Source organism: Sapajus apella, unplaced genomic scaffold (assembly GCF_009761245.1).
Source record: "Sapajus apella isolate SASKATOON/1434 unplaced genomic scaffold, GSC_monkey_1.0 scaffold4, whole genome shotgun sequence".
Taxonomy (NCBI): domain Eukaryota; kingdom Metazoa; phylum Chordata; class Mammalia; order Primates; family Cebidae; genus Sapajus; species Sapajus apella.
This window is the reverse complement of record NW_022436944.1, coordinates 52,253,490-52,280,188: the sequence shown is the minus strand read 5'-3', so window position 1 is coordinate 52,280,188 and position 26,699 is coordinate 52,253,490. Positions and strand designations below refer to the sequence as shown.

At 43.4% G+C, this 26,699-nt stretch overlaps 1 protein-coding gene, 1 long non-coding RNA gene and 1 pseudogene across 3 annotated transcripts in view; 1 reads left to right on the top strand and 2 right to left on the bottom strand.

Annotated features, from left to right (window-relative positions):
- Nucleotides 1-14,072: 14,072 nt before the first annotated feature.
- Nucleotides 14,073-15,228, bottom strand: LOC116543273. Its single transcript, XR_004265528.1, has 2 exons — nucleotides 15,129-15,228; nucleotides 14,073-14,414 (listed from the first exon to the last, which is right to left on the bottom strand). It is a non-coding gene; the product is annotated as an uncharacterized LOC116543273 (long non-coding RNA).
- The window catches only part of DYNC1LI1 (dynein cytoplasmic 1 light intermediate chain 1), a 45,766-nt gene continuing 33,706 nt past the window's right edge, over nucleotides 14,640-26,699 (top strand). The window contains exons 1-2 of the mRNA XM_032268660.1: nucleotides 14,640-14,939; nucleotides 15,151-15,224. Of these exons, the coding sequence (XP_032124551.1) occupies nucleotides 14,794-14,939; nucleotides 15,151-15,224 (220 nt within the window). The 5' untranslated portion in view covers nucleotides 14,640-14,793. The remainder of the gene's footprint in view (nucleotides 14,940-15,150; nucleotides 15,225-26,699) is intronic.
- Nucleotides 24,852-25,441, bottom strand: LOC116543261 (annotated as a pseudogene). Its single transcript, XR_004265524.1, has one exon. The product of XR_004265524.1 is annotated as a 60S ribosomal protein L26 pseudogene (transcript).

Sequence of the window (26,699 nt, the reverse complement as noted above, 5' to 3'; positions counted from 1 at the left end):
TTTTTTTTTTTTTTTTTTTTTTTTTGAGACGGAGTTTCGCTCTTGTTACCCAGGCTGGAGTGCAATGGCGCGATCTCGGCTCACCGCAACCTCCGCCTTCTGGGTTCAGGCAATTCTCCTGTCTCAGCCTCCTGAGTAGTTGAGATTACAGGCACGCGCCACCATGCCCAGCTAATTTTTTGTAGTTTTAATAGAGACGGGGTTTCACCATGTTGACCAGGATGGTCTCGATCTCTTGACCTCGTGATCCACCCGCCTCGGCCTCCCAAAGTGCTGGGATTATAGGCGTGAGCCACCACACCCGGCCATGTTTTGAGAGGTTTTAAGGTAATTATGAGGCAGAGCAAGCTATTTAACACTCTTGCCCCCTTTATCTAGTAGCTGAACTAATAAGACCCTTCTAGCTCTAGTGTTTTACGAGATCCTAGAACTCCAAGAACTTTGTGAGAGCCCAGAACTCAGGTCAGCTTGCCAGAGATGCCCTGCTCCTGGCAAAAGTTAAAGGCAGTTTATTTCTGTCAGAGATAATTAAGCCGAGAGGGCTCAGAATGCAGGGGACAATTTTAAGGAGGTAATAGAGATCTAGAGTTGGCAGACCAATTAGGAATCAGCTGGAGCAGTGAGAGGAGGGATGCCATGAATGTCATTGCTGCTGATAAGACAATGACTGTTGTGCCCTCCTTGATAACAGCAATGTTCAGGGAACAAGTGTATGCACCTTGTTCTTAAGTGTTGGGCTATTTTGAATTCTACTTTAATATTTATCTCATTGCCTAGTAAAATTGGATGATAATTAAAATATATACTATAAATTCAATGTTACATTTTTGAATGAATTATTATAATGGTATTATGGTTATTTTTTCAAAGGAAAAGAGTCCTTTTTTGTTTGAGACTTTGTCTCGCTTTGTCACCCAGGCTAATGTGCAGCGGTGCAATCTAGGCTCACTGCAACCTCCGCCTCCCAGGTTTAAGCAATTCTCCTGCCTCAGCCTCCCAAGTAGCTAGGACTATAGGCGTGTGCCACCATGCCTGGCTAACATTTTGTATTTTTAATAGCGATGGGGTTTTGCCATATTGGCCAGGCTGGTCTCAACCTCCTGACCCTGTGATCTGCCCACCTCGCCTTCCTAAAGTGCTGGGATTACAGGCGTGAGCCACTGTGCCTGGCCAGAGTCCTTATTTTTTAAAGATATGCATTGCAATATTTACAGATGAAATAATATGTCTGGAATTTGCTTTAAAATAATTCAGAGATGGAGGAAGACTGAGGAAGGCAAACTAAAGATTTGCCATGTGCTGATAACTACCGAAGCTGAATGATGGGTATGTGGGGTTCATTATATTACCCTCTGTACTTTTACGTTTGAAATTTCCATAATAAAAAAGGTAGAAGAAAAAAATAGTGAAATAAAATGCTTCAAAATTAGCTCCTTTTCTCAGTTATCCATGCCTGCAGAAATCCTACCCACTCTGACTCCAAGTCCCATTGCTTGCCTGGGGCACTTCCCCAATCTGTTTGCATGCCATCTGGTATGAATTGATTTGCTTGCTATACAATGACAAACTTTTAAACCAAGGTTGATGCTAATTTCTTCAAGATAGAATTCTAAGAAGTTTTCAAAGGAAATTGGAATTTTCCATTCTTTTAGGAATGGAAATTATCACAGCCCCCCATATTAGACAGACTAATAAAGAACTTCGTATAGAAAAACTGAATATCTATTTTTTTTTTTTTTTTTGAGACATAGTCTCCATCTGTTGCTCAGGCTGGAGTGCAGTGGTGCTATCTCGGCTCTCTGCAACCTCCACCTCCTGGGTTCAAGCAGTTCTTCTGCCTCAGCCTCCTCAGTGTTTGGGATTACAAGTGCATACCACCACGGTCAGTTAATTTTTTTGCATTTTTATTAGAGATGGAGCTTCACCATGTTGGCCAGCCTGGTCTTGAATTCCTGACCTCAGATGATCCACCTGCCTCAGCCTCCCAACCTGCTGAGATTACAGGTGTGAGCCACCATGCCTGGCTTGAACTTATGTTTGTTAAGCATCTACAGTATGCCAGGTACTATTTTAGTATACTATTTTTTATCTAATAAAACTTGAATTAATTAGAAATAGATATTATTATCTCCCTCTCAGAGAGGAGAAAGTTCACAGAAGGATAAATCCAAAGCTTATGTTCTTTCTATTACGTAACTGTGTTCTGCATTCAGTGATATGAATGTCCACCCGGAGGCTTGTTAGAGACGAAGAACCTCAGGCCCCACCCGAGTCCAACTGAATCAGAATCTGCACTTTTTTTTTTTTTTTAAAGACAAAGTCTTGCTCTGTCTTAAAAAAGCTGGGTGCAGTGGCAGGACCTTGGCTCACTGCAACCAATCTCCACCTCCCAGGTTCAAGCAATTCTGCCTCAGCCTCCTGAGTAGACTACAGGTGTATGACTACAGGTGTGTGCCACCATGCTGGGCTAATTTTTGTATTTTAGTAGAAATGGGATTTTGCGGCCGGGCGCGGTGGCTCAAGCCTGTAATCCCAGCACTTTGGGAGGCCGAGGCGGGTGGATCACGAGGTCAAGAGATCGAGACCATCCTGGTCAACATGGTGAAACCCCATCTCTACTAAAAATACAAAAAATGAGCTGGGCATGGTGGTGCATGCCTGTAATCCCAGCTACTCAGGAGGCTGAGGCAGGAGAATTGCCTGAACCCAGGAGGCGGAGGTTGCGGTGAGCCGAGATCGCGCCATTGCACTCCAGCCTGGGTAACATGAGTGAAACTCCGTCTCCCACAAAAAAAAAAAAAAAAAAAAAGAAATGGGATTTTGCTATGTTGGCCAGGCTGGTCTTGAACTCCTGGCCTCAAGTGATCCACCCACCTCAGCCTCCCAAAGGGCTGGGATTACAGGCATGAACCACAGCACCTGACCAGAATCTGCATTTTAATGAGGTTCCCAGGTAGCTGCGTGCATATTTAAACCATTTAAAACTGAGAAACTCTGAACTACAAAGTAGCCTTATAAATTTATCTCAAATAAAAATAACAATAAACATTTCTGCTTACATTTATTGAGTTCCCACTATGCGTCAGATTTGTGTGGTTGTTTGTTTATTCCTCAGAAGAACCCTATTAGAGTTGGAAACTGGCTTTGGCATTTAAGCAACTCCAATGACACAGAGCTAATAAGTGGCGAGAATCTAAATCTGAACCCACCTTTGTCTGACTCTGGAGCACGGACTGTATAACCCATTACCCTTAATACAAACATTAAATCCAAACATTTTGTTTCATCTAAATAATGCAAATTAACTGCCACGTTCGTCAATTTAACATTAACATAATTTGATTCAAGACTTACCTTTGATGAGGAGTACAGTCCAACTAAATATAATATTGCTGCTACTTTAGACGAACCTTTAAACCATGAGTTCATACCGCCAATGTTTCTTAAACTAGAGCTAGTGTATCCAAATAAGAATAGGTCAAGGCTGGCATGGTGGCTCATGCTTGTTATCTGGGCACTTTAAGAGGCCAAAGCAGGCAGATTACTTGAGCCCAGGAGTTCAAGACCAGTCTGGGCAACACGGTGAAACCCTCTCTACTAAAAATACAAAAATTAGTGGGATGTGGTAGGGCACGCCTGTATTCCCAGCAACTGCAGAGGCTGAGGTGGGAGGATTGTTTGAACTGGGAAGGTTGAGGCTGTGATGAGCCATGATTGTACCACTGCCTGATCTCAGCTCACGGCCTCCCAGGTTCAAGTGATCCTCGTGCCTCAGTCTCCTGAGTATCTGGGACCACAGGTGCATGCCACCATGGCCAGCTAATTTTTGTATTTTTACTAAAGATGGGGTTTCACTATGTTGGCCAGGCTGGTCTCAAACTAGTGGCCTCCTGTGATGTGCCAGTCTCTGCCTCCCAAAGTGCTGGGATTCCAGGCATAAGCCACTGTGTCCGGCCTAAAATATATATTAAAAAAAAATACATACATGAAAACACAGAGAGAGAGAGAGAGCGCGCGCGAGAGCGAGAGCGTGCAAGTGAGAGAGAGTGAGCTGGGCGTGGTCGCTCACACCTGTAATGTAATCCCAGCACTTTGGGAGGCAGAGACTGGCATGTCACATGAGACCAGGAGTTCAAGACCAGCCTGGCCAACATGATGAAACCCTGTCTCTACCAAAAATACAAAAATTAGCTGGGCATGGTGGTGGGTGCCTATAGTCCCACCTACTTGGCAGGCTGAGGCAGGAGAATCGCTTGAACCTGGAAGGTGGAGGTTACAGTGAGCTGAGATAGCACCACTGCACTCCAGCCCGGGCAATGTGAATGAAACTCCATCTAAAAAATAAATGTGTGTGTGTGTGTGTGTGTATAAATTCTAGTAGTTTATCTGGATATTCCTCATTTACCAATAGGTGAACTGAATATAGGATGAAGTAGACCCCTCAAAACAATCCTGGATTTATTAAGAAAGGATCAGAAGACACAAAGTGCTTCTGGATTCCACTTTCACAATACTAGGCAACTTTAACTTTTGGTTTCCAGTAGTAAAACGTTTAGGATCCTTACAGTCTCCTTCAATATCTTCAAATAAACAACTTTTTAATATTGTATGGTGTAAAAGAATGGATTCACTTTGCTTATAAAAAAAATTCCCACTGTGCAACTCTTTCATCCTCTTTCCCATGTGAGGAGAAAAGAAACATGCGTAATGTTTTGGTCGGTGGAGAATATCACAGACTATAATTCGAGAATTACTTTTAGTAAGAGCAACAAGAAGTCATAATTAGCTCTAGACTAAAGTAGACTAAATTGGTATGAATATGAAATCACCTACAGCTACAAAAGATAGCACATTTCTAAAAATACCAGAGAATTATAATTTTTTTCCCATTTTGCCTAACGCAGAACCTCCAAAGAAGAAAAACTTAATTACCATTGTGATCTAATGTTGACAGATCTCAATCTGTAACATTAGTTATTAAATATCTTCTCCTTTAGGAAGCAAAGAGGGCGGTAGAGTGTAACACTGGAAATCTAAGAACTAACTGGCATTAAAATCACTGTCTCAAATAAAGCTAATGGACTTGAACTTCAGAGTATTTGATTACAAGAAAATTAGATCCTCCAAAAAAAAATACATTAGTCAGTGGACCTTTTTCTTTCCTCTTTTCATTGACAAAGAATAGATTAAATTATGACAACTAAGCACGCTAAAAATCCTAACTGTTCAGTATTGAAAAATGTGTAAGTAGATAATTGAAGCACTTAGATGAAGAATGCCTCCAGCCTAAAAGGTAAGTCTCTGCTTTCCCTGTGCATCTCACTTATTGTCCACTCAAGCTGCTGTGAATATGAGTTGATTTTATAGGTTACTGTCCTTCCATTCATCACTCACTTTCCAAGAATGAATATGATACTGTGGTGAGAAGCTCAGTCTGAAATGAAAGGCAAATCCTCTATTACCTTATCCTGGAATTAAAAAAAAAATTCAGAGAGGGTTATTTCTCAATGATACATTTCTAAGCCACAAAAAACAATTTATTGCCCAGGCATGGTGACTCACACCTGTAATCCCAGCACTTTGGGTGGCTGAGATGGGTGTATGGCCTGAGGTCAGGAGCTCGAGACCAACCTGGCTAACATGGCAAAACCCTGTCTCTATTAAAAACACAAAAAAATTAGCCAGGTATGGTGATGCATGCCTGTAATCCCAGTTACTCAGGAGGCTGAGGCAGGAGAATCGCCTGAACTTGAGAGGCGGAGGTTGCAGTGAGCTGAGACTGAGCCATTGCACTCCAGCCTGGATGACAAGAGTGACACTCCATCTTAAAACAAACAAACAAAAAATTCCTTTGTAAAATTTAGTCCTAAAGTTTACTTGCGCATGCACACGTGCTTCAGTGTGCACACACACAACACATTTTTTTTTTTTTTAGAAAGCAGGGATTTCGGGCCGGGCGCGGTGGCTCACGCCTGTAATCCCAGCACTTTGGGAGGCCGAGGCGGGTGGATCACGAGGTCAAGAGATCGAGACCATCCTGGTCAACATGGTGAAACCCCGTCTCTACTAAAAATACAAAAAATCAGCTGGGCATGGTGGCGCGTGCCTGTAATCCCAGCTACTCAGGAGGCTGAGGCAGGAGAATTGCCTGAACCCAGGAGGCGGAGGTTGCGGTGAGCCGAGATCACGCCATTGCACTCCAGCCTGGGCAACAAGAGTGAAACTCCGTCTCAAAAAAAAAAAAAAAAAAAGAAAGCAGGGATTTCATATTAGATGTAAAAATAAAAGTTTTGTTTGTTTTTGAGGTGGAGTCTCGCTGTGTTGCCCAGGCTGGAGTGCTGCGGTTTGATCTTGGCTCACTGCAGCCTCCGCCTCACAGACTCAAGCGATTCTCCTGCCTCAGCCTCCCAAGTAGCTGGGATTACAGGCATGCACCAGCATGTATGGCTAATTTTTGTATTGTTTGTAGAGATGAGGGGTTCACAATGTTGGCCAGGCTGGTCTTGAACTCTTGGCCACAAGTGAACTGCCCTCCTCTGCCTCCCAAAGCGCTGGGATTACAGGTGAAAGCCACTGTGCCTGGCCCTTTCTGGGGTTTTCAATGAAAAAAAAAAAAAAACAAAAAAACAAAAACCCACCAAGAGAGCCTATTTCTACTTTCTCTTAGGTATTTCTCCATCTCTTTGTTTGTGCTAAGATATGACGTTCTGTGAAGTTTCACTTGATAAAAATACCTATGTGATAAGCAAGAGAAAAGTTCGGTCTGTAATTAGAGGGGTTGGTGATTACAAAATGAATTAGATACCCATCATTTCATTCATTCTAAGGAGGTACTTAGAATGAGATAAACATGACTCAAAGGAAAGCAAATATAAGCAGCTGTGGGTGTCGGCTCTGTCCAGCTGGGTCCCTGGTTGGGGTCTCTGCTGGGAGAGATGGCAAGCAACGACTCTGCCAATTCTAGCATCACCAGTTTGTTTCAAATGTCAGGAATGTTACCAAAAAAAAAAAAAAAAAGATTCATATATTGCAGAGAGGATGGGCCTATTTAAACTTGGAAGTCCTTGGTCCTTTTCAATACTACCATTTGAGTTGTTTATAGAGTCAAACTTTAAGAGTCCACTCATCTTGCTTACTTCCTTTTTCTTTTGATTTTGGCTTTTTAGCCAGCATTTGTATCAGCTGTGACTGCCAGCATTTGGCGTCATGGGTGAAGGAGGTTTTATCTGAAAACCTGCTGGTGGCAGGCTGTGGAACTGATACAATAGGAAGCAGCCCACGTGGTAGCCGCCTTGTTCTGGTTCCCAAACACAGAAGGAGGCAACCCCAAAAGAAAGAAGTGGTTCTGTAGCCCCCACCTCGAGACCTACAGAAAGCTCCCCGCCCAGTCAAACTAGTTTTCTGCAGAGCTCTTGTGTCTATCCAGTGATCACTTTCCTTTAGATAGAAAAATACCCAGTGGGACCTTGAGAAAGCTGATGAGTTTGCAGAGGATGCTGGTCGACAGAGAGAGAGAGAGAGGAGAGAAGACAAGCGAGGAGAGAGGAGGAGCTGTCTCTCTTTTGGCTAGTGTTCCATTTCCCACTTACAGGCCCTGAGGCTCAGCTGAATTAGAAACCAAACCAAAAGGCAGAGCCATCTGGGATATACCCAGGGAATCCCAGTAGGACCCGAGCACTTCCCAGATATAACACGGTAGTATTATTGATGAGCCTAAGGAAGCCAAGGGCCTTCGGGGAAACATAAATCTCTATTTATATAACTTGGTAAAATAGGAAAGGAGTGGGGTGTGTAATATTCTTTTACATGATTTATATTTTTAAAATGGTTAAGGCTGGGTGCCATGGCTCGTCTATAATCCCAGTGCTTTGAGAGGCTGAGGCAGGAAGTTGGCTTGAGCTCAGGAGTTTGAGACTGGCCTTGGCAACATAGTGAGACCTTGCCACTACCAAAAATTTAAAACATCAGCCTGGGTAACAAAGCAAAACCTTGTCTCTATAAAAAATTTGAAAATCAGATGGGCATGGTGGCGTGCATCTGTAGTCCCAGTTACTCAGGAGGCTGAGGTGGGAGGATCACGTGAGTCTAGGAGGTCGAGGTCGCAGTGAGCTGAGATCAGCTTACCACATTCCAGCCTGGATGATAGAGTGAGACCTTGTCTCAAAAAAAAAAAAAAAAAATTAGCTGGAACATGGTGGCACACAGGTATAGTCCTAGCTACTCAGGAGGCTGAGGCAGGAGGTTCACTTAAACCCAGGGGCTCGAAGTTACAGTGAGCCCTGATTGCCTCACTTCACTCCAGCCTGAGCAACAGAGCAAAACCATGTCTCTAAATAAATAAAGTCAATGGTTAAACTATCATAAAAGAGAGCTCCTGCTTTCAAGTGTTGCAATGAAGAATTTTTATCCTCTTCTCTTAAACACACACACACACACACACACACACACGCACGCACGCACGTGCACACACGCCCACACACACACCCCCCATTCTGAAATTTTGAAACACTGGTAACAAGGAGCAGATTCATTCATTTATTCATACCTTCAGCAAATCTTTTTTTTTTTTTTTTTTTTTTGAGACGGAGTTTTGCTCTTGTTACCCAGGCTGGAGTGCAATGGCGCGATCTCGGCTCACCGCAACCTCCGTCTCCTGTGTTCAAGCAATTCTCCTGCCTCAGTCTCCCGAGTAGCTGGGACTACAGGCATGCGCCACCATGCCCAGCTAATTTTTGTATTTTTAGTAGAGACGGGGTTTCACCATGTTGACCAGGATGGTCTCAATCTCTTGACCTCGTGATCCACCCGCCTCGGCCTCCCAAAGTGCTGGGATTACAAGCGTGAGCCACCGCACCCGGCCACCTTCAGCAAATCTTTACAGAAGGCGTGCTATGTTCCGGGTGCTAAGAGCTTGGGGTACATTACTAAAGATCATAAAGATCTTTGCCCTCACAGAGCTTGGGTTCTAATGAACAAGTAAATCCTATGCTATGTTAGACGGTAATAAGTGCTATGGAAAGCAAAAAGGTCAGCAAGGTAAGGAGAATCTGGCATTTCAGAGGTGAAGGGCCAGGCTGCAATGTTAAATGGAGTGGTCAGGACAGACCTCACTGAGAAGCTGAGAACGGAGCACACTCACCGCAGGAGAAGAGGGAGTTGGCCAACAGGCTGCCTGGGGGAGGACACTGGCGTGGACAGCTCCTCACTTCCATCGAAGCAGAAAGAACAGCTAGAACCAAGGCCTCAAAGCAAAGGAACACATAACATATTCAAGAAATAGCAGCGGGGCTCATGTGGCTGAAAGGGGGAAACTGAAGGGAAGAGTGGAACGGAGAAGGTCAGAGAGACAGCGGGGCCAGATCCTGCATGGCCTTATGGGTCATTGCAAGGTCTTTGGCTTTTCCTCCGAGTAAAATTAGGAGCCACTGTCGGGTTTTGAGCATAGAAGTGATGTGGTCTCACTTATATTCGTTTTTTTTTTCTTTTTTTTGAGACGGAGTCTCGCTCTGTTGCCAGGCTGGAGTGCCGTGGCACAATCTCGGCTCTCTGCAACCTTTGCCTCCTGGGTTCAAGCAATTCTCCTGCTTCAGCCTCCCAAGTAGCTGGGACTACAGGCTCGCGCCACCACGCCCAACTAATTTTTATATTTTTAGTAGAGATGGGTTTCACCACGTTGGCCAGGATGGTCTCAATCTCTTGACCTCATAATCTGCCTGCCTCGGCCTCCCAAAGTGCTGGGATTACAGGCATGAGTCGCCGCACTCCCCCTCACTCGCTCCTATATTGTTAAAGGATTACTCTAGATGTCATGCTGAAGAGCGTTTTACAGTCCTTCAGGCAAGAAATGATAGCTCGAATCAAAGGGTGTCAGAGGAAGTGCAGTAATAAGTTGGATTGTGGGTATATTTTGAAGGTAGAGACAATAGGATTTCTCATGGTTTCAACATGTGGTGTGAGAGAAATAGAAAGGCCAAGCATGACTCAGATTTTGGGCCTAGCCAACAAGGCAACAAGGAGTGGCGACCTAACGGGGAAGGCCATAGGAAGAAGACATGTTGTTCCTATAGAACAGAAGTTCAGTTTGGGGCATGTTGAGTTTGAGCTATCTATCAGACATTGAAGTGGAGATGTGGAATAGGCTGTTGGCTATATTAACTTGGAGTTCCAGATGGAGCTCTGGGCTGGAGCAATAAATTTAGAAGTCTTTATCCTATAGATGGAATTTAAAGTAGCCAGACTGGATGACATCACCAAGGGAGTGAGTGCAGAGAGAGAAGAGGAAAAAAGACTGAGTCCCCGGGTCCTGCAACATCAGCAGTCAGAAAAAAATGAATAACAAGAAAAGGAGGCTGGGAAAGAACAGCTATCAAGGGAGGAAAAACACAATGAGAACATGGTGACCTGGCAGCCACATGAAGGATATCCAGAAGGAACAAGCAACTGTATCCTGTGTCGTTGATAGGCCAAGAAAGACAAGGATAAACAGTGTACCATTGTACTGAGCAACAAGGGGGTCATTGACAAGGGTAAGGGCAGTTTCTATAGAGTCATGGGGGTAAAAGCCTGATTGAATTGAGCCATAAGGACAAGGGGAAATTTAAGATAGCCTAGAGAGACAATTCTTTTAAAGAGTTTTGCTGTTAAAGAAAGGAAACAGACCCGGTGTGGTAGCTCACGCTTGTAATCCCAGTACTTTGAAAGGCGAAGGAGGGCAGATCACTTGTCGTCAGGAGTTCAAGACCTGCCTGGCCACCATGGTGAAACCCCATCTCTAACACGAAAAGTAGCCGGGTGTGGCGGTGTGCGCCTGTAATCCCAGCTACTCAGAAGGTTGAGGCAGAAGAATTGCTTGAACCCAGGAGGTAGAGGTTGCAGTGAGCTGAGATTGCACCACTGCACTCCAGCCTGGGTGACAGAGGAAGACCCTGTCTCAAAGAAAAGGAAAGAAATGTAGTAGTAGCTGGTGAAGGACTGGGGTTCAGAGAAATTTTTCTTTTTTTCAAATTAGAGAATCAATAGTATGTCTGTATGTTAATGGCAATAATCTAGTGATGATCAAAAATGATTATATAGAGAAAGAGGGAAGAATTATTGGAATAACGTCCTTGAGTTGAGGATAGGAGATGGGTTCTAGTGCATAGAGAATGCATTAGTGCAACAGTATGGATTATTCTTCCATACTTTGCAGGAGGGAAGAGTATGAAAGTGCAAATACCTGAAGGCGGATAGATGTGTTAGTGGGAATCTGTGGAAGTTACAAGGGATTTCAATAAGGAAAAAACAAAAGGAACACATAACAAAGGTTTAGAAATCAGAATGGCTTTGGATTTCTCAATGGCAACACTAGAGTCCAGCAGACAAGGGGGCCAAGGCCTTAAACACCTAAGGGAAGATAGCTTGTAACCCAAGAATTCTACACTTAGCCAAACTATTATTAAGTGAGGGTAGGTTAAATGCATTTTCAAACATAGGAGGTGTGCTAGATATCTTGTTTGCCTCTCGAGATCCTTCTCTATTCCTACCTGTGCTCAGGGAGCTAGACCTGTACGGATTGCTTCACTTGGGTCTCCTGCCCTCTGGCTTCTGGTTGGCTTTGGTCAAAGAGCGGCATTGGTAGGAGACCCTGGAGCAGAAAGAAAGATGGACACTGTGTTCCTTTACTGAAGACTATAGATCTTGGTGGGCTACCCTTTCCTACAAGCTGCATCTCTCTCCAGATTCTAGTAAACACCCCTTCCTCTCTCCCTTTCAGGCCTAAGGCTTCCTGCTGCTACTAGTCCTACCTCTTCACACTGTTCACACCTTTGTAAACAGTCCCTTCATTAAGCCTTCTTCTAGCACCCCCTTAAGAATACCATTTTTCCTCTGGTTGACCTTGACTGGATACACAGGTCTCCAAAGACTTACCCATGTACCGTTTTTTCATAAAATTATTGGAGGAAGTCCTCCACTAAAACGAGAAGAAAGAAGATTGAGGCAAACACCTGAAAAATAGTGAAAGATCACAGGATGGCAGCAGTGTATTCAGTTTCAGAATAACCAACTCAGATTGGAGCAGGCCAGAAGGTTCTTCAAGGTGTCTCTAAGAAGGTAAAATTGTTAGAATACCTAACAAGGAGTTTTACACAGCTGGGACAGGAATTTGAAATTCAACTAAAGACATTGAAATCTAAGCAAATGAAAAATAAGATGGTTATTACTTTTAGATGTAAGAAAAAAATGAGCAAAAAAGAAAAAGCAATCATAGTATAGAAAATAGCTCAATTATAAAATGCATTTATGCAACAAAAATTCCAAGGGACTGCTGAATTATTCCTTTTATAGACTTCCTCATAAGATATAACTTCCCTATTTTTGTAATGTAGAGGTTTTCACAGAGGGTATTTACCAGAACTGCATCTGAAATTACCAGGACATTTATTTTAACATGATTTGACTAGGTCATTTTACAGACTAGATAGTAAAAATCTCAGCTTATCCATAAACTTCTGATCTGTGTGACCTGGGGTAGGTTACTTGATTTTGCTGACCCTTACAAAGTATGAGGATTGCAAATCACAACAAGCAGAGTGCCTGGTACATGGCAGGCATTTACAAACCACCAATTTTGCCAGCCACCTTAATGGAAGGAATGCTGGATAGGGATATTATAAAACCACAAGGATTACAACTTTGACTTAAACTTAGGTGGGTAGTTGATCATCTGGAAGTCATGAGGGGTTAGAAGCCTGACACTATTATAAAAGCAAACACTTCTCAGACTAAGCAAGTATGATGCGGAACTGACAACTCTGTAAATAAACAAAATCGAGGGGAAAATGCTCTGAGGAAGAAGATGACTGAAAGAATAAAGTACAGAGTAAACTGGCTTTCAGGAGGGCCAAGCAGTATACAGCTCTCCTTTAGAATGGTGACATAAAGACTCAGCTTCTCCTGGGGGTCTCCATCCTGCTTGGTGCCACAGAGCGTGTAGGGCCACTGGGCAGGGTTCTGGTTCCTTTCCTAACTATATAAACAACAAAATCAAAAGTTTTATTTTATTTATTTACTTATTTATTTAGTGACAGGGTCTTCCTCTGTCACCAAGGCTAGATTGCAGTGGCGTGATCGCAGTTCACTGCAGCCTTGACCTCCTGGGCTCAGGTGATCCTCCCACCTCAACCTCCCAAGTAGCTGGAACTATAGGCACACACCGCAACGCCTGGCTAATTTTTTGTACTTTTTTTTGTAAAGCCGAGGTTTCACCATGTTGCCCAGGCTGATCTCGAACTCCTGGGCTTAAGCAATCTGCCCGCCTCGACCTCTCAAAGTGCTGGCATTACGGGCGATAAACAAAGCGTTTTAGCTGCAAAAGTTCTTTAGGCCCATCACTTCTAGAGATTGGTCAAATACTAATGGTTTGAAAGGTAAAGAAAGTCATTGATAACAATTAACATGCGGTGAACACTTAAGATTTGCCAATCGTTTATTCTACGCCATTTTACGTGAATCATCCCGTTTAATCTTCACAACTCTAGGTCCTTTTACTTCATTTGACAGATAAGGAAACTGAGACTCACGGAGGCTAACTAAATTGTCTAAGATTACATAGCCAGTAAACTGGTAGAGCTAGACCTGAACTCAGATTTGCCAGCTTCCAAAGCCTTCCAGACTTCTAACTGTAATGCTAATATAGAGCAAATAGTCTTTAGCTGTGGATTTTCTCACTAGCATAACAGCATTGATCAGGCCATATATTAGCAAGTGATTTTTCAAATATGAAGTGATAATGTACAAAGGCCAGGCAATTTTAAGCAAATGCTTTTCCAGGTGTACTAGGGTAGAGCCTTAAAACCACTGACTCTTTTTAACGTGGAGTTCAGATATTCAAATACGTTTACCCAGTAAAGTTCTCATAGAAAAGGAGTTCTTTTAGGGGTAGGATAGGTCCATCCATGTATTCCCCAGTGCCAACTGTGCTCGACGTGGTACGTGTGGAATAAATGTCTGGTGACCGGTTAGAGGACCCGAGTAGTGGGTCTTTTCAAATCTCACATGGAGGATCTCATACAAAAACATCAAGAAGAATTAAAACAAGCCCTGAGAACATTTTTTAAAAATAACAGTCTATTTCCAGGGTAAACAATTACTTTGTCGTGCCGCTCCTTAGGGGCTGGGAGACCCTGCTTCTGATGTGGGTCCAGGTTGAGGAACACGTCGCCACTTGAGAACGCAAAAGTCCAGAAATCCGGGATCACAGCAATACTCCAGCCCAGGGTTGCAGAGCAGCCTCTTTACCAGCCGGGCGACCCATTTCTATCTGGGCGCCTGCGAAGCGCCGGTGTGGGCGGGGGACCGCTCGCAGCCAGAACAGTGCGTGGGCCGGCAATGACAGTGCAGCAATCCCGCGCCGGCTGCGGGGTTTGGAGACCTGTCTGAAGGGTGGGAGGGGGCACTGTTTACCTGACACACCCAACCCCGCTGCTGCAGCCCAGCTGCGGATGAGCGGAAGAAAAGCGCTTCAAAACCGGGAGATCAGCCGACTTGAGATGCAGCAGAGCGGCCCGCCACCTGCCCCCAATGCCCGCGCACGCGCAGCCCCTCCGCGCTGGCCAGACAGCCGCGCACGCGCAGTCCGTCCTCACTCGCTCCTTCAGTCCCGGCCCAGCCCGGGGCCCCGCCCCGCCCCCGCTGGCCCCGCCCCGCTCCCGTGAGCTGAACGCCCCATATCCGGGTTCCCGCCGCCTCCGCCGCTGCCGTCTCAGTCGCTTCGCACATTTAGTCTTGCCGGGAGTGGTGTGGTTCCCGACTAAGATGGCGGCAGTGGGGCGAGTCGGCTCCTTCGGTTCTTCTCCGCCAGGATTAGGCTCGACTTACACTAGCGGCCCCTTGGCCAACGAGATAGCGACGGGCAACGGTGGCGCCGCGGCGGGCGACGACGAGGACGGGCAGAACCTTTGGTAACGACCCCACCCCTCCCTCTGCCCCCGCTGGCTCTCCCGGCCTTGCGCGGACGCCTCGGGGTTCCGTGCCCGCTGGAGCTCGGCGCCGGGCCCGACCACTCTGTTCCTAGCGGCCCCATCCCTGGCGCGCCGAGACCGGGTCAGTCCCTCCCGCCCTGTGGCTCCGGCCTCCAGCCCCGGCCTCACGGTGCGCCTTGCTCCCCGTTAGGTCCTGCATCCTCAGCGAGGTCTCCACCCGCTCGCGCTCCAAGCTCCCTGCGGGGAAGAACGTGCTACTGCTGGGTAAGTGTTCCCCGCCTCGCCCCGCCCCGCCTGGCCCCCAGCGGCCCGGGGTACCTTGTCCGCCGGCTAGCTCGCTGGCTCTCTTTGTGCGGACAGCCGGCCCCGCCCCGCCTCCCGACCTGTCGCGGACGGCTGGGGTGAAGGGGAACCGGAGACCCTAGACCCGGGACCTGCGGGGACCCGCCCTCCCCCAGGTTCCTCCTCCTCATTCCCGGATATTGGGTGGCCCTGTCAGCCTCCCCTGGGAAGGACAGAATTCGATCCCTCATCTGAGGGATTCTGGTGGCCTAGGGTTTATCTAGAAAATGACAGGTTTTTTTTTTTCATCACAAAAATTGGTACCAGGAGGCTCTTTGCAAAAGCTCCAGCGCAAATGGCATGTCATTTATATTTAATAGCTGACTCTTTGTATAATTGACTGAGAAGCTAGATCTGAGACCTGGCGATAAATATTCTTGATTCAGCGTTCTCGGGTACAATGTGCTCGTGTTGCAGCTGCCTTAACTGTCACATATAATTCTGAAATTTGTAAAGGGCAGTAGAACGCACCTTTCTAGTTAAGCCTCTTCAGCTAAATGGATGTTAATAAGGAGAAATGGTCCAGTGTGTCAGTTCTCCTGATTGTTCTGTATCTCCTGGGTTCTCTCTGCAAGATGTGTATTCCGTTTCTTTAGTGACTCTAGTAGTAGGGAGAGAGGACTGGGGGAAAACAGTTCAAAGGTTCACATTTTTGCAGGCTTAGCTCCTGAATCATTTATAGGAAAACTGTCTTCCATTTTCTTACATGTGAGATAACTGAAGTTTGGCTTATACAATCATTAAGTTTAAAAACTTTGGTATTTGGTATTGACTCAATAGCAGAGTTTTTTTTTTTTTTTTTTTTAAACATTATGTACATCTAAAAACAGGAAAGGAAACGAAGAAGTCAAATGCTACTTGATAGGCTGCATGGTTACATATGAATGTTTACATAGAAATAATTACTTTTTTTTGATGGAGTGCTGCCAAGCTAGAATATATGATTATTGATGTTCTTTAAAGTTACATGGAACTAGTTGACAAATTAGTTTTTACCCTGGTTTTTAATGTGATTGAAAGCACCTACTGCAGATTAGCCTGGATTGAATCACCACCTTATCGCATACAAGCCCTATGATTTTAAGCAAGTTGCTTGACATCTATACACCTCCGTTTGTTCATCTTTAAAATGGATGTTATAGAAATAATAATACATGCCTCTAGGGTTGTGGGGGGATCAGATGAGATAATGTTTGTATACTGATAATATTGGCAAGTGATAGTTTGTCACGGACTTAAACTGAATTAGAAAATATTTGTGATTAGAACTTTTTAAAAATTGAATTAGTGCCTATATAAGTGATATTAGTAGGGCAAAAATAAATTAGGGTCCAAAAGCAAAAAAAGAAAAATACATAATACATTTTTAATTTACTAATTTAAACAAATTACTACGAATTATTAAGCTAAAATGGATTTAAGATCATATGACCTCATTGAAGCACATTCTATTTTAATTATTTTAAGACTTATTTTCAAACGCTACCATGGTAAAGGAGAGAGTCAGTAGTTTTGTTCTCATTTTATACATTTCCTCCAGTTATTTCTGCACATTAGATATTGCATAGATGATTCTGTTTGTGGTAAAACAAAAGTGGCAGTTTTGTCCATTTTTTGGTATACTTAACTTGCGCTGAGATTGTGCCATGTTTTTTTTTGTTTTGTTTTGTTTTTTTAACCCTCCTTTTACACCGGGTCAGTGCTTGGTACTGAGTGTTCTTAGAGGTCCCAGCCTCCTTCATTCCTTCATATTTAGAATAGATTAAATTTCCTTTTTTATGAGCTTAATAGTTCATAAAGTTACATCTAGTATCAGGTAATAAAAGCTTGAAATTTAATATTTTTCTTTCAGTACTATTGGGATTTTCATCAGAGGAAGAAGCTAATAACTGATTTGTATACTGGTTATATAGAGTCAACTTTCTAAAATACCTCTGAAGACTTCTTAAAGACATTTTACCATCACATATGGCAGCATTCACGCTGTGCTGGTGGAGGAAAGAAATAAATAGGGATTGTGGTTGTCTTTGTTAGGAGTTTGAAGGTGGCAGGCAGGAGGATGCTTGGCCCTGATATATCATTCATGAATGAAAGTGATCTCTGGAATCTCTTATTTAAAAAACCAAATCTGAGTCCAGGCACGGTGGCCCACACCTGTAATCCTAGCACTTTGGGAGGCTGGGGGGTGGATGGATAGCTTGAGCTCAGGAGTTGGAGACCAGTCTAGGCAATGTGTTGAAACTCTGTCTCTACAAAAAATAAAAATATTAGCTGAGTCTCAGCTACTTGGGAGGCTGAGGTGGGGGGACAGCTTGAGCCCTGGAGGCAGAGGTTGCAGTGAGCTGAGATTGTGCCATTGCACTCCAGCCTGGGTGACAGAGTGAGACCCTGTCTCAAATAATAAATAAATAAATACCGTAAAAACCAAATCTGAGACTATGACAAAGCTTTACATTTTCAGAAACAACCTAGAACAGGAATGATGATACAGACCTAGGTATACATAATCCTGGTCCTGAGCACAGTGCCTGGTTTTATAGCTAGGACTTCAGTATAACTTTTTGATTTGCAGTCAGTGTGAATTAATAAAAAGTAGCTGGTCCTTTGTCAAGTCATTTAAGCCTCATCTTTCTCAACTGTAAATTAGGCTATTTGAATTTGGTGATCTCCAAAGCCTTGTCTGTTCTGACATTTTGTAAATTTTCTTATTTTAATCTTGTGAGTTATTGAATATTTTTAAAGAAATATTTTAAGGCATATTGAAGTTGGGTTTATTTAGATGTGGGTCATTTAATTACACCCAGGAAAGAAATGTAAAGTTGCTATCTTGTTCCTTGAAGGTATTAGTTCATGGTAATATGTAGCCAAAAAAGTCCCGCAAATGCTGAACATCATCAGTAAGTATATGTGAAAGTCTTTTTTTCCCCTTCAGGAATAAAACACTATTGTACTTGAGTTATTGCAAGTAGGAAACCTTAAGATATACACAGTGGAATTCAGAGATCTGTTCAGAGAAGTAAATTGTAACTGGCAAGAGAGTGTGTGGTTTTCTGTGTGAGGATTGGTTTTAAAATAATGAGAATGTTCAGTCTAAAACGATTTTGTGAGGAGCTAGGATTAAAGATCATCAAGGTTCCTTGACTTTTTGATGATTTTCAAATAATTAACATGAAATTATTTATTACTTCTTTGTTATATGTTACTCCTACTAAAAATATACCAAATATAAAGTATTTTGAGATTAAGATGGCATATTGGCATCTTATAATAGGATCTGCAAACTCTTCTGTCAAGGGCCAGATTGTAAATAGTTTAGGCTTTGTAAGTCATATGGTCTCTGTAACTACTCAGTTCTGCTGTTGTGGTTCCAAAATATGTAACTGACTGGATACTACCTTGTTTCAATAAAACTTTATTTACAAAAGCAGGCAGGGGGCCAGTGTTGGCCTGTGGCCTGAAGTTTGTGAACCTCTGTTTTAGGTTACTTATTGTATTGTATTTTTTTAGAGATGGGGTCTCGCTTTGTCACCTAGACTGTAGTACACTGGCATGATCATAACTCATTGCAGCCTTGAACTCTTGGGCTCAAGTGATCCCCTGCCTCAGCCTCCTGAGTAACTAGGAATCCAGGCATGTACCACCATGACGGGTAATTAAAAAATTTTGTTGTATTTTGCTGGGTGCCGTGGCTCACGCCTGTAATCCCAGCACTTGGGAGACTGAGATGGGCGGATCACAAGGTCAGGAGATTGAGACCATCCTGGCTAACACGGTGAAACCCATTCTCTACTAAAAATACACAAAATCAGCCAAGTGTGGTGGCACATGCCTGTAGTCCCAGCTACTCAGGAGGTTGAGGCAGGAGAATCACTTGAGCGCAGGAGTGGGAGGTTACAGCTAGCCGAGATCACACCACTGCACTCCAGCCTGGGCAACAGAGCAAGACTCTGTCTCAAAAAAAAAAAAAAAAAAAAACTGTTACATTTTTCTGGAGATAGGGTTTTACTATGTTGTCCAGGCTGGTCCTGAACTCCTGGGCTAAGGTGACCCTCCCACCTCAGTCTCCTGAATCACTGGGATTATAGGTGTGACCCACAGTGCCTGGCTATGTTAGGTGATTATTGGCATCAGTTTTATCAGTAAGCACAGATGCCAGTTAATAGAGGTTTCTGGTTAATGGGATATGGTGTTTGGCACATTAATAGGTGCCTAGTGAATTTATGTGTTGAACAAATGATGAACAGCCTTAAAGTAGCATTGTTATTCCAGTTAGGTATAGTTTGAGCACAGGTTTAAGAATTGTTAAGAGGACTCATATAATATTTCCCCCAGTGCTACTGTCAAAAGCAGAAAACAGGACTGGAAAATCACAGATATAGGGTGGTAGAGCAGTAATTCAGCTGGTGTGAAATCCATGTGAGAGAGAATGTCAGCAAAAGCACTTAGAAAATATAAACTAGAAAGGAGTCTTGAAATGGGAAAAGCAAAGTCCAAAATTCAGCATGGGACTCTGCCATAGCCAGGCGTGGTGGCTCAGGCCTATAATTCCGGCACTTGGGGAGACTGAGACAGGCAGATCACTTGAGGTCAGAAGTTTGAGACTGGCCTAGCCAGCATGGTGAAACCCTGTTTCTACTACAAATAGAAAAATTAGCCAGGTGTGGTGGGCGCCTGTAGTAATCCTAGCTATTTCAGAGGCTGAGGCAGGGAGAATTGTTTGAACCCAGGAGGTAGAGGTTGCAGTGAGCCTATATCGCGCCACTGCACTTCAGCCTGGGTGGCAGCGCAAGACTCGATCCCCAAAAAAAAAGTGACCATGAACTAACCTTTCTGGGCCTTCTTTGCATTATTTGTAGAATCAGGAGAGTGGTTATTAGATCCCACAGATTACCATTTTATTCTTTTTTTCACCAAACATTTATTAGAGACATGTCATTTCTAAAATGCTTTGCTGAGTCATCTGGGGCAAACAGAATGACTAAGACTCAGATTCTGCTCTCCAGGAGCTTATAAACTCCTGTGGGGAGAAGACTCAAAGTAGTAAAGACCAAGTATGTCAGTATGAAATAATCGCTAAATAGGTCACGAAAGATTTTGTGGAAAAGGTGGCATCTGAGTACAATTTTGCTAAGTAGAGTGGGGAGGAGAACAACCTGTGAAAAGGGCCTAAAGCCCAGAGAAAAGGGCCAAGGCAGTTGAGGTATGGTAGAAGGGGTCCTGAAGAAAGCCACGGTATCTGAGTTCCTATCCTTTGAAGCTGTGGAGTTGTGGACAAATGAGAACCTCCTGACCTGTAAACTGAGATTTCATACTTCATGGGATTAAAAGAACCAAAAGAAACTATGTCTAAAACACCTTCCTCTCAAGATTGGAAATCACTCTTTTAAATTACGAAAGTAATACATGTTTCTTGCCAGAGAAAGAAAAAAAAAGTAAGAAGATAAGAAAGTGAAAATAGCCATGCTCAGTGGCTCGCGCCTGCAATCCCAGCACTTTGTTAGGCTGAGGCGGGGGCATGGCTTGAGGCCAGCCTGGGTAATACAGCAAGACTCTGCCTGTACAGAAACAATTAAAAAAAAAAATAGCTGGTGTGGTGGCACATGTCTGTTGTCCCAGCTACTCAGGAGGCTGAGGTGGAAGGTTCATTTGAGCCCAGGAGTTCAAGGTTGTAGTGAGCTGTGATCACACCACTCCACTCCAGCCTGGGTGACAGAGCGGGACTGTGTCTCAAAAGAAAGAAAGATAATAAAAATAACGCATGATCCTTCCACCTAGAGGTAGGTGTTCATTTTTTTCTTATTTATTTATTTTTTAATTTTAGAGACAGAGTCTTGCTCTGTTGCCCAGGCTGGAGTACGATAGTGTGATCACAGCTCACCCTAGCCTCCAATTCCTGGACTCAGGTGATTTTCCTGCCTCAGCCTCCCGAGTAGCTGGAAATACAGGCGCACACCACCATACCTGGCTAATTACTTTTTGGAGAGATGGGAAGCTTACTATGTTACCCAGCCTGGTCTCAAACTCCTGTGCTCAAGTGATCCTCTGGTCTTGGCCTCAAAGCTCTAGGGTTATGTATATGAGTATCTGTTAACACACCAGGCTGTGTTCATTTTCTCTATGTGTATATTTTTTTCTTAAACTCATCCTTTGTATTACTCTTTTGTAATCCGATTTTTAACTTCATGTACCATGGTCCACTTCATGTAACATGGGTTTTTATTTTTTTTTTTTCATGTTAACAGATACAGCTTTATCTCTTTTATTGATTGAATAGTATATTTAGCTATACAATAATTATAATGGATTGGTAGACAGATTATTATTGTTATACCTCGTTTTCCACTTGCCCAGTATTTTCTTTGGGATAAGCTCCTAGAAGGGGAATTGTTAGGTCTTTTAAATCTTTCTACATTAGTATTGTCAGTCATCTAGGAAAGTTGTACTATTTTACATTTCTGCCATCAGTATGTGAGAATACTTGTTTGTCTAGCACCGTTGCCAACACTGTTATTCATTTTCATCTTTGGCTATCTGATAGGTTAAAAATTTGCATCTTATTGAAGAAATAATTAAATTGTAGAATACATACCATATTTGTTGATTAAGAACCATAGCTTTAGAGTGACTTTGACCTCCTAGAGTATGGGAACTATTAATAACCATTGTGATCAAACACTGTGATTAGCATTTATTGGTCTTGGTAAATATTTATTGGATTAAACTTAATGATTTTTAATTCATATCCAGACAGCCTGTGGAGTAAGGAAAATGATTAAGGATAAGGTCTGTTGTTTTAATAACATGTGAATTGCTGAATGATGAATCCAAATATAAGGCTTTGGCTAGCTGTGGGGATGGGAACTATCATGTATTGTATCTGTTACTTGTGTTGAGTGTTCTGCTAGGTGCCGTATTATGTAGCATGTTTACTGTTTTACAGGAAAGAGTTTTGAGCCCCAGATTACACAACTGATCTGGAATTCATTTTATTTATTTTTTGAGACGGAGTCTTGCTGTGTTGCCCAGGCTGGAGTGCAATGGTGTGATCTTGGCTCACTGCAACCTCTGCCTCTCTGGTTAAAGAGATTCTCCTGTCTCAGACTCCAGAGTAGCTGAGACTACAGGCACGTGCTACCATGCTTGGCTCATTTTTGTATTTTTAGTAGAGACAGGGTTTTGCCATGTTGGCCAGGCTGGTCTTGAACTCCTTACCTTGGGTGATCCGCCTGCCTCAGCCTCCCAAAGTGCTGGGATTACAGGCGTGAGCCACTGCACCCAGTCTTGAGCTGGAATTGAACATTGGGTTTGTCTTTCCGCTCTACAGACATTCCTTGACATGTTGGAGGGATATAGTAATGAATAGGCATGCATAAATGTTACTTACAGTCAACTGCGTCTATGTCCTATGTGTGGTTAATAGTCTCTCCCTACTCTTGTCTACCAATGTGAGGGAGGAAGATGCTCTCTGGGAGATGGGGAGCGGACCAAAAGCCCTTCACCCTACCCGGGTCCTCCAGATAACCTGTGGAAGGAAGACCGTGCAGAAGATCCATGCCACAAGTAGTTCACTGAAGAACCCTCATGGCTCTTGTCACCAGAGCTTTCAGATGAAATAGGATAATTTATGTCATATAAGACCAAATCAAAAATGTCAGCTTTACAATGTTGATAATCTCAGTTGGATAAGGAAGGAATATGGCAGTTTAGAATTCTCTGTCTCCTGATGATCATGATGCTGGGGACCATGTCAAACAGTGACATGCATAGTTGGGAAGTGTTCAAGATAGCTATTATCATTAATGTATTATGTGTACTTCGCTGTTTGGCTTTGACTACTCATTTTTCATGATTTCTGTTTTTGTTATATTTTTTAAACTGCTGATATAAGATATAAAAGAGTTGGGCTGGGCATGGTGGCACAATCCCAGCATTTTTGGAGGCCAGGGTGGACAGATCACTTGAACTCAGGACTTTGAGACCAGCCTGGGCAGCATGGTGAAATCCCACTCTACAAAAAATATATAAATCAACCAGGCATATTGGTTGTACCTCTAGTCTCAGCTACTCAGGAGGCTGATGTGGGAGGATCACCTGAGACTGGGAGACTGAGGCTGCAGTGAGCTGAAATCTTGCCACTGTACTTTAGCCTGGGCAAGAGAGTGAGAACCTGTCTAAAAAAAAAAAGATGTTAAGGAGTTTTATTCTAGTGTATTACTGATCAAGAAGTAATGGATTATTCTGGACACAGTGGCATGCACCTGTAGTGCCAGTTACTCGGGAAATTCAGGCGGGGGGATTGCTGGAGCCCGGAAGTTCAAGACTAGCCTGGGCAACATAGCGAGACCCTGTCTTTAAAAAGAGGAAGAAGGAGGAGTAGTAACAGATGATAATAGTAATAGCATTTTAAATCTATCGCTATAGAGGTGGTCTGATGCTACTCTCCTCCATTTAGAAGTTGGAATTTATGACCAGGTTTACACAACCAATAATGACAGTGTTGCAGTTAGAAATCACATTTCTAAGTCTTCATATTTCTGATTTGTTGTCAATACAGAGTTGATGGAGATTCACTCTGTTGTTGAGTTAGAGATCCGACAGGGAGATACAATAGTATCATGAGTACACCTTTATCCCTGTACTGTTTTGGTGACCATATGTGGAATTTGAGGAGATTTTCTTGTTTTTACATTTTTAAACAGTTGGGGGAATAAAAACAAAAATGTGTGACAGAGACCTGTGTGGCCTGAGAAGCTTAAAATATTTACCATCTACCCCTTTGCAGAAAAAGTTGTCCAGCACCTGCATGTGAACATGAAAATAGCTTTATTATAATAGTATTGCTTTTATGAAATTTTTGTTGTTATTTGAGACAGGGTCTTGCTCTGTTGCCCAAGCTGGAGAGCAGTGGTGCAATCATGACTCACTACAGCTCAACTTCCCGGGCTCAGGTGATCCTCCCACCTCAGCCTCCTGAGTAGCTGGGGCTACAGGCGTGTGTCACCATCCCTGACTATTTTATTTATTTATTTTTTGTAGAGATGGGGTTTTGCCGTGTTGCTCAGGCTGTAATGAAATTTTTTTTTTTTAATATATCCCCTCTTTAAGGAAATCTAGTACATAAAAATGCAAATTTAGTTAAAATATTTAGAAAATAATTTTAGCATCACCTAAAGGGTTCTTTATGAAGTTTTCATCCTGTCTGTTTGAACGGGAATGCTCTACTTGTATAATTGTGTGTTTACAGATCATTAACTATTTGGCTGGCAGTCTTAAAGCTGATGCTTCTGTTTCACTGCCAGCTGAAGGCCAAAGAACTGAAGATAGGTAGATGGATTCTTTCAAGCACTGTTCGAAGCCCCTTTTCTGTACTTGCCATTTTAAAGGTATATTAATTGTGCAGAATAAGGCATTTTTTTTGGTTTTATTTTACTGGAACTCTTAGGTGTATTGTGTTTTCCAAACAATAACTTATAATTTAGTGACTTAATTTTTTGAATTGTTTGCCATTAGTAATGATTTTTATTTTATTTTTTTTATTTTTATTTTTTTTCCTCGTTTCAAGTTTTAATCAAAGCTTGTATATAAGATTACTTTATTCCTGCATCTTCTCAATTGTTTCTTCCTTGTATTTGCCCTTTTCCTTTCCTACTTGGCGAGATTTGGCTTTCCGTTCAAGGATCTTTTTGTGGTCTTTGTCCAGTTTTAGCCTAGTGATAACCACCTTGCTGGAGTGAATGCCTACATGGACAGTTGTGCCATTAGCCTTTCCCCGCTGCACCCGTTCAATGTATATTACGTATTTCTTCCTGTAAACCTGGACTACTTTGCCAATCTGCTGACCTTCATAGTGTCCTCGTACAACCTGAACTTCATCATCCTTTCGGATGGGCACGGATTGCACGTTGTACTTCTGTCTTAGCTCCTTGGAAAGAGGGGAGGACATAATCTTCCTGCGAATATGGGAAGGTGCATTGAAATGCCTTTTGCGATTCTTGCTTCAGTCGGAAGTCACAAAGGGATTGAAGTTCATTTTGGTTGGCCGCGGGAGAGTCTCGGGGCCCCCGAGGTCGGAAGCCACCATGCCCAAGAACGGATGGCTGTGGATTACACCCACTTGCCCGCCGACTGCTTACCCTAGTAATTATTTTTAAATGTATCAATGTCAAAGGACAGGCATCCTGAATTTTAACTTTTTTTTTTTTTTTTTTTTTTTTTTTGAGACGGAGTTTTGCTCTTGTTATCCAGGCTGGAGTGCAATGGCGCGATCTCGGCTCACCGCAACCTCCGCCTCCTGGGTTCAGGCAATTCTCCTGCCTCAGCCTCCTGAGTAGCTGGGATTACAGGCAGACGCCACCATGCCCAGCTGAATTTTTGTATTTTTTAGTAGAGACGGGGTTTCACCATGTTGACCAGGATGGTCTCGATCTCTTGACCTCGTGATCCACCCGCCTCGGCCTCCCAAAGTGCTGGGATTACAGGCGTGAGCCACCGCGCCCGGCCAACATTTTTTATCCTTCTAATTGTATAGGTGAAGAGAGAGAGGAGGGCTTGATGGACTTTTTAGCATCTTCAAACATTGTCCAGCTTGGCTGTGGCAAGGCAGCTAGGGAACACTCGGTCCAATGGCTAGAAAGAGTTTTCCAGTTGGCCGCGGTGGCGCACGCCTATAATCCCAGCACTTTGGGAGGCCGAGGTGGGTGGATCACGAGGTCAAGAGATCTAGACCATACTGGTCGACATGGTGAAACCCCGTCACTACTAAAAATACAAAAAAATTAGCTGAGCATGGTGGCGCACGCCTGTAGTCCCAGCTACTTGGGAGGCTGAGGCAGGAGAATTGCTTGAACCCAGGAAGTGGAGTTTGTGGTGAGCTGAGATTGTGCCATTGCACTCCAGCCTGGGTAACAAGAGCGAAACTCTGTCTCAAAAAAAAAAAAAAGAGTTTTCCTAAGTTTAATTAAGGAGGAATGTATTATAAGCTTACACTGTTAACTGATCTGTTATTGATGAGAGGTGGCCACTTGAGTTTTATAGATATGAGTATGAATGATTTTAATAGATTGTGGTAAAGGGCCAGGACAAGCAGTTACAGATGAGTATGGTATGAAAATAGAGAGTGTGGTTGGAATTAAGAAATATGAAGGTTTGGGCCAGATGTCCTGGCTCATGATTGTAATTACAGCACTTTGGGAGATTGAAATGAGAGGAATGCTTGAGTTCAAGACCAGCCTGGTCAACATAGGGAGGCCCCATCTCCACAAAAAAGTGAAAAAATTAGCCAGGCATGGTGGCGCACACCTGTAGTCCTGATTCCCTAAGCTGAGGTGGGGGGATTGCTTGAGCCTAGGAGGTTGAGGCTGCAGTGAGCTATAATTGCACCACTGTACTCCAGCTTGG